Raw genomic sequence first — 10,901 nt, 5'->3', positions numbered from 1 at the left:
AAAATTTCCCAAAAATTAAAACAAACAGAAACTTACTGATTTACACCATTTGATCTAAATGGGCCAATTCCTAATATTCAACTAAAAATTGCCACTGAATCCCAAGCTGCATTAAATTTGGAGAATCCCCACAACATTAGCTGTGAAAATCGTAAACATGTGACTGCTTCGAAAGGATATTTAGCATATACAAAAACATTCAACCCTATAAACCAAATTTCACACACACACACAAAAAATCATAACTGCACACACAAGCAAGCATCACTAGTTAAATGAAACTCTATCTATCTAGAGAAATTATAGTCAACACTAGCTATAACCAAGAAAGTCCCTTCCAATTTTACTCACCACTTATCCTCGAAGAATTGATATCCACCTTAAAAGAAATAAAATTACTATTTCAAGAAATTCTCAATCTTGTTTTATTGTTGTCAGTTTATTCCCTCCAAAATTTCATGAGAGAAGTTTTGATTTTTCTATTCAGTAAAACTACTTGTCGTCATATTTAAAGGACAACCCACCATCCCAGCTTCTCCTTACAATGAATACAGCAACCTCTTTAGAAACTCGATTCTGGTTGACTTACTCTTATCCACCACCCCACTGCGGGCAACAAGACTTTCACTTTTCTCCGCCCCATCATCACACTTAACATAAGAAAAAAAAATTTTCAAAGCAAAAAAAAAAAAAAAATGATTGAAAGAAATTAGAACTCATTTTGTTTTTTTCAACGGATCAATCATGAAAAATACACATTGTGTCTACTTTTAGGTAATGTGAGATGCAATTTATAACTTAACTTATAATTTAATCAAATAAAAAAAAAGATGCGTGTAGATATTAAGAAGAACCAGACACACAAAGATTTGTTTCAACATGAATTGAATTAGGTAAGAGAAGGCATTAAAATAATTGAATTTCTACTATTAGTTTTTCTCATATTATCTGATATTAAAATAGTATCTTAGAATCATTTAATGAGGGTGTGATTCTTTTAAAAAAATTTATTTATCAAATAATAAAAAGCTAATTTTAGTATTGAATGCTAGTTATATTTTCACAAAACAAAATTACTGTTTTAAAGCGAGTGCTTTTTAGTAATACCTGCAGAAAACTTTACAGATGTAAAATTATTGTTCAATAATTCTTTTAATACCTGGAAAATACGATGAACATAAACAGAATGTGTAAAAAAAGTTGATACATCTTTCATTCTATTCATTTCATGAATTTTGAAAGTGAAACTAACAAATGCAACAAAAAAATAATTGCGAAAACGTTAAAGAATGACACCAAAATATGAATAAAAAATAATTTATTTACGTCACATTTTAAACATTAAATTGAAATCGTGATATTATTTACAGGATGGCTTTTGCAAGACCATATCGACCAACACCGAGTCCGTAGTGAGCACCGAGGAGACCATTTCCAATGGCCAGGGGTGCAGCAAGTCCATGTCCGGTGGCTAGGATTCCGTTACCAGCGATGACTCCATTGGTCAGAACAATTGGTGCAGCAGCATATCCAAGAGGAGCAATAGCGGCAACAGATGCAGCAGGGGCTACGTGGTTGATGGCGGTTCTCTGGGTGGAGACAGTGGCAACGGCAGGGGCGGCAGCCAGAATGGGACCACCGACAATTGGAGTAGCATAACCAAGAGGAGCAACAGCGGCAACGGGTGCAGCAGGGGCTACATGGTTAATTGCGGTTCGCTGGCTGGATACGGTGGCTACTGCAGGAGCTGCAATCAGTCCCTTTCCATAACCCAGAGGCCCAGCGGCTAGGACAGGAGCCCCGAGGCCCAATGGTCCAACGAAAGAGGCGTGGGAAGCGGCAAGAGCAGCGCAGAAAATGACAACCTTTAGTAGAAAAAAATGGGTTCTAAATTTCTTACTTTATTCAACGCATGAGAAAAACTGACATTGTATAATATTCTTGATTTTATAATTAGGAGATTTTAATTTTGAATTATGATTTATTAAAGCTTCATTTTCTTTTATTTTAATAATTCTGAATAAAAAACACTTCCAATTTGAAGATACCTATTTCTGTATTGTTATCAGAGAATTTCTAATATATAAACTTTATTCTTGTATCCCCTTTCATCCATTTTTCTATGATATTTGAATTTAAATTATATTATTCAATAGAGTTTTTGAAAAAGTAGTCAAAACTGGAAATGATTGATTTCTCTCGGATCAATAAATTATAAGCAATAACATCTGTCTAACTGTAATTTCTTAAAGGAATATTTATATAAAAACAAATTACATTTTAACGTAACATTTTTTCAAAAGTGACATCTCTTTTATTCGAATTCTTTGTAGTCATTCTTAGAATTTTAGTTAAGTTTATGTAATTTGTCATTGGTCTATTTTTTCCAAAGAAATTTTAGCAAATAATTTTCAAAAATCTATGTCATGGCAAATTTGCACACCATTTCATTTATCCGATGTAATAAAAAATAAATAAGTTTTAACAAATTTATTGAAAGTTCAAATTTAAAATAAAAAAATTTACAAGAAATTTCAACCGCAGAGCATCATTAGTTCTTGAAAATTTAAATCAGGTATAGCAAATAAATGTAAAGACTCACTAAACACTGTCCAAAAAAAAAAAAAAAAAAAGCAACTGAATTACAGTAAAAGGGAACATTTCTTACCTTTGCGAACATGTTTGTAGTTGGATATCTTTAGCTGGAACTGCTAATGAAATAAAAGTCCCGAGCATTTTCTTTTATAGTGTTTGTAAACAGAAAAGAAAAGAAAAAAATCTAAAAAGTTAACTGGGCACAATAAGTATTACGCTGTTGAAAGTAAATGCAACTCCTCCCTTCGTGGTAAGTCGTTGACATTGGAATTCATGGCCAATTCATATGCTAGCTTCAATTTATTACTTCCTATTTCATTTAATGAGATAATAGTTGAAGATTTAGCTTACTGAAATGTGAATGCATAAATAATACAATCTAGTAAAAAACTTAATTTAAATTGATTGATTACCATTGATTTAACTTGCATATTTTAATTCATTTACCGTTTATTAAGTCTCAAATTTGTTTAACTTGCAATTTGTTGATATTTGCAGAAGTGTAGGTATTTTTGAGCATACATACGTTTTTATTTTAATCACGTTTTCCCAAAATAATTGAATTTATGTCTGTAAAGGTGTATTAGAATATATCCTCCCTCTAGTCCTTCCTTTTTTTCCTGCCCATTAACTTGTAACTTTATAAAAGAATTTTAAACAGATTTTTGGAATTTATTTCTGGATTAAATATAATAAAAATTTAAATAAATTTTATTTTTTAATACAATTATTTGAGCGGTTCAACTTCAAACGATACTATTTTGGCTTTATTTTCTTTTTTTATTAGTTGTCTGTTTTCATATTTTAATTTGATTTGTTTCAGATTTGTAAAGTTAAAATTTCATGATCAATAGCTTCATATATTCCATATTTTCAGAAGTGTAGTTATTTTTGACCATACATATGTTTTTATTTTAATCAGGTTTTCCCAAAATAATTGAATTTATGTCTGTAAAGGTGTATTAGAATATATCCTCCCTCTAGTCCTTCCTTTTTTTCTGCCCATTAACTTGTAACTTTATAAAAGAATTTTAAACAGATTTATGGAATTTATTTCTGGATTAAATATAATAAAAATTTAAATAAATTTTATCTTTGAATGCAGTTATTTGAGTGGTTCAACTTCAAACGATACTATTTTTACTTATATCGTTTCAAAAAATAATGTGATAGTTTACTTTATTTATTTAAAAAAATCCTTTTAAATTTGGGTTCCATTTTCATTTTTTATTAGTTGTCTATTTTCTATTTTAATTTGATTTGTTTCCGGTTTGTAAAGTTAGAATTTCATGATAGATAATTCGCTAGCTTTTATTGTATTGAAGCTTTGAAATTAAGTACTCTTTTCAATGACGTCATTGTATTATTTTAAAAACGTCATTGTAAGCTAATAAACTAAATGAATCAAATCTTTATTCCATATGTGTTGCGCTATTTAGCAGTATTTTAAGACAAAAAAAAAAAAAAAAAAAACTGACTTTATAATTCTATACTATTTACAATAATGAATTACAAATTATAGACTTTTAAAGTCTTAATTTTTAACTTCGTGAGTGGTTTTTCCAAAACATTCTCTTATATTCACTAATAAATTTAGTATATTTAAATATAGTATAAGCATATTAAATATAATATAATACGTATAGTATAAGTATATTAAATAAAGTATATTTTTAAAGGCAGGACGAACAATAGTTACGAAAGGACCAATTCGCTTGCTATCTTTGAGTATTTTTTTAGCAATTAATCAAAAGGATGCAGTTGACACACCAGCGGAAGTAGTCTTCCTGATTTTTTTTTTTTTTTTTTTTGCATATTCTTCGATAAAGATCATATCCTTATTTTCTCATCATAAAAATATGGATATTGGATAAAGTTGCAAAATCTTTGAATGGCAAAGGCAAAGTATAGTTACGAAATTTCAATCATTGCTGTGAATCTTGCATTTTTACTAAAACTTAGATACGATTATTATTTTGAGCTCCTTTATTCAGACCGAATTTTGACACGAAACTAAAATTATAATCCCAAGAACAAACACCGAATTTCATTTATTTAAGTCATTGCGTTATTGCATTTACATGCACATTGCGTTATTGCATTTACATGCACATTGCGTCATTGCATTTACGTGCACATTGCGTTATTGCATTTACATGCACATTGTATTATTGCATTTACATGAAATTGCGTACAGAAAGTAAAGTTATACACAGATTTGATTCTAATTTGTTGGGGATGTACATTTAAAATGCGAAAGCCTCTATATCAAATTTTATTTGTCTAACTCTTTATATTTTGAAGTTATGAAGGCTATTTGAACTTCAATAGCGATACAGACAGCTTTTCTTTTGGCTGGCCTATGGTTGTAGTCATTTCTTTTAAAATTTGATAGCCATCTATAAATTTGGTTTTAAGTCCACATGCGAAATTTTATTCCTCTTGCTGAGAATGTTTTTGAGTTATATTATTAATCGACAGAAAGTCGGGCAGGCAAGCAAAATGTTAAAAATCACGTCCGGGTCACCAATGAGGCGAATTGGTATGAACGAGGATAGAATCTGGGACCTTATGGTTTGCAGTCCAGTAACATGACCATGATACCAAAACGATTGTTCGGGTAGCAGAGCTGTCAACTGGCTTATATGCTATTCACCACAACACGTTTTTTGAATTTAAGAAAGTCAAGAACGTAGAGATTCAGCGAAATTTCGAATTAGAAGTTTATGATGATTATATTAATTTCTCGATAATCCGTATGCAAGAAAGAAAAAAAAATCTGCTTTATAGTAGACTAATAAAAGCTGTTTTTTTTAAAACTATTTTTATCAAATTTGTTGCGGTATAGTTTGACACAAGGGGAGAATCAATATCATATGACATAGTTCAAATCCTATATATCCGTCTTTAGGATTATTTTTGTAAAGATGAAATTTTGTGACTGATATTTTTTCTAACTGTTTGTTGTGTTTTCTTGATTTTGGAAATTTTGTACACTTTACATTTTCTCTATGTCAATGCATAATTTTATCCGATATTATGTCATACATAATATCAGTTAATTTATAAAATTTATTTTTTTTTTGTCTCTACACATATGGCATATCCTGGTAGTACGAGGGCCGCGGTGGCCTGATGGTAAGGTCTCGGCTTTGGATCCGAAGGGTTTCAGGTTCGAGACCCGATTCCACCGAAGAACCGTCGTGTAAGGGGGTCAGTTGCACGTTAAATCCTTCCTGACCAAACCTCCTCCCGCTGGTGTGGAGAGGGGGGTACCAGCTCAGGTGTCGACCGCGGTTCAAAATTACGAGGTCCGTCCCAAAATAGCCCTAGGGTTGCTTCAAACGGGACGTTAATATAACTAAACTAAACTAAATCCTGGTAGTAAGTTGAGAAAAAAAATATTTTTCAAATTCCTATACTATTTATAATAATGAGTGATAAATTAAAGATTAAATAGTAATAAATAATTACAATAATCCATATTACTATCTCAATAAAATTGGATTTTCGTTATTTGTTTATTATTAAAATTTTTCAAGTTGATAATTATAGAAAATAAAATAATTACCATTAGAGAAAATTATGATAATGAAACCAGGAAAATGATCATTTATCAAAGTTTTTGAAAAATATAATGAGTTGAATTAGATTTATATACAGAATAAATATTACTGTTTGTGTTTAATGAAAGGAAAAGTAGTGTGATAATAAAATTTATGATGAAAACGAATATCTGAAAATAAAAGTATTGCTAAAATTTGGAAATAAATAAATAATCTCCACTTTCTCTTTCAATCTCGAATCCTCCTAACTTAAACTAGTTTCTGAAGGCAATAACTCCTTTCGGCGGTGGGAATGCTATTTGAAGGTCATCTGATATACAGGCAGGAACAAAATGTGTCAATAAACTCTTTCTTCTCACAAACTGTTCCAGGTTTCTTTTTAAACGTGGCTTGGTAGAAAAGAACAAAATAATTACCCCATTTTAGCAATAATTACCAATTATTTTCTGCAATTTTCTAACATTGTATGCTATTCTTGAATGACTATTATTAAAACATGCGACTACACTTTTAAAATACCTTGCGAAAAGAATAGATTATTCTTATTTGAATGATGTATGCAAGATGAATTAAATGAAAGTAAAAACATGAGATAAATCTAAAAACACTTGAAATAAAATTATGAAACGTTTTTGGTTTTCTTCTACAATTTTTTTTGTATACCTTTTAGCAAATATGAAGTGAGTCCATGAAATCAACCAATTTAAGTTGAAAAAATTTTGGATTTAGATTAACAGCATCAAGCAAAAAGAAACTAGTGAAAGATTTTAGAAAACATAAGTATTTAAAAAGACCAGATTGGATTAATAAATCAATCAAAAAGTTTAATGTTACAATAAAGGAACTTTCCCATTTCCATTCACACCCATTTCAAACAAATCAAGAGCAATTTTATGTTCAAGGAATAGAAAAGAAACTAAGCGTAGTAGCAAGTTTACTATTAGAGAAAGAGAAGCTCTAATAATAAGAAAAGCTCAGAAGAAAACATACATAAAAAAAAGAGAGGGCAAATAAAATTCTATTTTCTAAAGCCGCTTAGATCATCAAAAAGTAATTATTTAACCATACCAAATCCCTACCTGAAGTGTCAATGTTTAGAGTGCTCTGTTAAAATGAAAAACCAGCAAGTAACTCAAACCGGAATAGATATAATCGCAAAAATAAAAGCATATAAATAGTGGGCTTATCTTTATGTTATAAAATTCGATATTTTTAAGTATTAAAAAGTAACAACATGGAAACAAGGAAATTTTCATGTCAAAATTCTTGATATATTTCTAATAATAAACTTTGTCTCATTGTGCAATGACTGACTATGTTAAAATCACACAACGTATTTCACCAGATTCAATAGTTGACAGATTTCGCCAATTTTTGTTTCACATAGAAGTTTATAACTTCTAGATACTACATTAACGGTATGTTGTTATAATTTTGTGAGATATCGGAAAAATCTTATGATCCTTCGATACGTCAACAATATTCATCTAAAGTTTTCGTTCCTTTTCAAGAGATACTACTTAATTCAACTTTGAAGCAATCGTCCAGCTCAGCAGCTGAACAGATTTCATCAATTTTCGTTGCCAACTATGTAATTTCGCCATTTTAAAATATAATAAGCCATTCAGAGTCCTTTATGATTATTGCGCAATTTTTACTAATATTAACATATCTATACTGATATTAAAATTAGACTTAGTTCATTAAAGATTTGTGATATGAGTAAATAAATATTAATTCTAGCAATCATCTTTTAAAAACTAGCCACTTTAAATGATCATATTAATGGTGCTGATAGAGTCATGTTGACCAATTTTGATGAAATTCATGTTAACAAATTAAGAATGCGCTACTTAATTTACAACTGCATAACAATGATAGAGCATTTTTATTGCTTAGCAGTGCTTTCAAAGTGGTGCAATTAATTTGTGAAATGTCGCCAAATTAAGAAGTTTGTACCTTTGCTTTTCATTATCTCTTGTAAAGGAAGGCAGAGGGTACAGACCATTATTAATGATGTATTTAGAATCACGATTTTTCGTATGAATTAAAAATTGACAAAATCGGAACAGAGGGATTATGCCAAAGGTTTCCTCCACAGAGAATATATAATGATATTTCCCAGGATTCGTTTCAAACTGACAAGTCGTCGTAAATCCGTCGGTACCAAATGTCCTCCCCCTGGTGAGGTGCAAAAGGTTGGAGAGGGAGGTGTTAGTTCAGGTGTCGTCCTCATCGTCTGACAATAGTTCAAAATTGCGAGGTCGGTCAGAAAACAGCCCTACTGTTGCTTTAAGACGGAACGTTAATACATTTATTGCATCATGATAACAAGATAGAGGACCTGAATATCAGGCGTGAGTCGTGGCAGCGAATGTGTTAATAGAGCTGATGTGTTAATTCCGTCTAGATAACATTCATTTTAAAAATAAAAAAAATAGCTAAATCTTGTTTGATGTTTGCATTGAAGAGAGTGATTCATTAGTTTTGCCAATTATTTTAAATATATAGAAAGAATACCCAATAACCAAAAGCACATAGTTTCATTTTATATTATAATTAAACATAATGAGCATAAATACTAATAACAACTTAATAAAAAGATTTATTTGATTGAAAGTTCTTTTTTTAATAAAAATTTAGTTTAAGAATTTTTCTTCTTCAAATGTCTTAAATAAAACATAGCAATTAGTGGCTTTGTCTTTTCACACAATGTGGTTACTGACTTTTGAATTTAATTCTAATGTCCTTTTTTCAAAAATAATTTCATTTCAAAATTTCTTTAACTCTTGCTATTCTTTAAATTATTTTAATTCCAACTGCCTTTCTTTCTTTCTTTTTTTTTGAAACTTTTTTCCCCCAAGAATTTTAATTTCTTTACCTTGAATATAGCCAGAGTTTTCTTTCTCTAGAAAAAGGTATGTCAAAGATCATATTTTATATTGCAAATATATTATATATTTTTTGGAGAAAATTTCGCACCAATAAGTGTTATGAAAATCTCCACATACATCGATGATGCGGATTTATTACAAACGCTTGCATGCCTTTATTAATCCCATGACGATTTATTACAAATTAAACCTTACTTAATTTTCTCTTAAATAAAATAATAATGAAAAAATTTAATTTTAAATTAAAATATCTAATTAAAAATACGTTGATATGCTCACCATCTTTTTAATGATAAATGCTCACCATCTTTTTAATAATAAATGCTCACCATCTTTTTAATGATAAATGCTCACCATCTTTTTAAATTAAAAGGAAAAGAGACAAGACATTCAAATCAAGTAATGGCACTTGACAAATATAGGTATTTTATGTAATTACAGCAATAGTTTTTTCTATGGCATGTGATATGAAGTCATTTCTATTCTTGCATGATTTCCAATAGATTCCAAACTTTTATTATATATGCAATGGTTGATTAAAAAAATACTCTCTCGATGATTATAGCTTTCCAGTTTGTTATAAATGCAGATCCAATGAGATGTAAGAGGATTAGGAGGAGGCAAAAGTTTGGAATTTGTGTGGGGGAAAATTTGGGAAGAAACATGCCCAGTAGCGAACTTACATATTTTGTGGTCCTGTGCAAAGCATATTCAGAACTATCTTTTTTTATGAGAAATCCCTTATGTTTCAAAATGTTCAACTATTGGAATTTTTGCAATAAATTTTTCTTATCTCATTGAATTTTAACCATACAAATGTTTGTTTGTTTTTATTTACTCTAATTCATTACTGTTTGTAGTACATGGTTATATTTAAGTGCACTATTTGTGGCTGCTAATACAGTAATAAGTAAGTCAATGTAATAAAATATAATAACCTGGACAATTAAATCTGACAAAGATTAGACTTTGCAATTAGACTATTAATAATTTTTTTAATGCACCTGTGTATGACACCCTTATTTCTCAAAATAGGCAACAGTCTAGGTCTACCGGTGAACCACATCAGGACGTGTGGGTCCAACTGCCAAAAAGAAAAATACTAATTTCACATTTTTTAAAAGAAAATATTGGATATACGAGGTTTACACATACACATTTTTCCACTGTCGGTGTTTTAGTAAAAATATAAGTAATTATATTTTAGTAAAAAAAAAAAAAATCATTTACATGCCGTACGGATGAAAAGAAAAGTAAAGGCTTAATGTAATGAATATTATGTTAGAGGACAAACAAATGATTAAAAGGAATATTTTCTATGAAAAAAAGTATATTGCTTGGCGTTTCAGGCAAAGTAAACAAAACAAACAAACAAAAAAAACAACGTAAAAGTTTATGTTGGATGTGAATTTCAAAGACGAAGGAAAAATAGAAATAATTGAACCATCAGGATAATTTGGATTGAATGATGCATAGGAATAAATACTATTGCTTAATAACAATTACAGTCGACAATTGTTCACAAGGTTTAAAAAATAAAGCAGAAAAAAGTTGTCCTATCTGAAGTAAGAAGTTAATAATTAAAAGAATAACATAAAAAATATCAATAAAGAAAGAAAAAGACATATAAAAGATATTAATACATAATTTTTCTATCTTGAAACTCAGCGACACACCCGTTCAAGGTTTACAAAAGAGCCTACTATCTCAGCGTTGATCTCAATTTGCCTTTGGAAGGACATTCTCTGCCTATAGTTAGAACCAAATGTCTATCAATATCACACCCACTTTCAAATGATTTTTTTTTTCTAAAACAATGACGTAAGTAAAACAGCAAAATGCATAA

General features: G+C 29.6%; 1 protein-coding gene across 1 annotated transcript; it reads right to left on the bottom strand.

Moving 5' to 3' along the window:
- Positions 1-1,364: 1,364 nt before the first annotated feature.
- Positions 1,365-2,707, bottom strand: LOC129971861 (cuticle protein 64-like). The gene is made up of 2 exons (XM_056085836.1): positions 2,669-2,707; positions 1,365-1,865 (listed from the first exon to the last, which is right to left on the bottom strand). Exons 1-2 carry the CDS (start codon positions 2,678-2,680, stop codon positions 1,365-1,367), a joined length of 513 nt encoding a protein of 170 aa, XP_055941811.1. The 5' UTR covers positions 2,681-2,707.
- Positions 2,708-10,901: the final 8,194 nt, after the last annotated feature.

This window comes from Argiope bruennichi, chromosome 6 (assembly GCF_947563725.1).
Source record: "Argiope bruennichi chromosome 6, qqArgBrue1.1, whole genome shotgun sequence".
In the NCBI taxonomy this organism is placed as follows: domain Eukaryota; kingdom Metazoa; phylum Arthropoda; class Arachnida; order Araneae; family Araneidae; genus Argiope; species Argiope bruennichi.
This window is presented reverse-complemented; position numbering and strand designations above follow the sequence as displayed.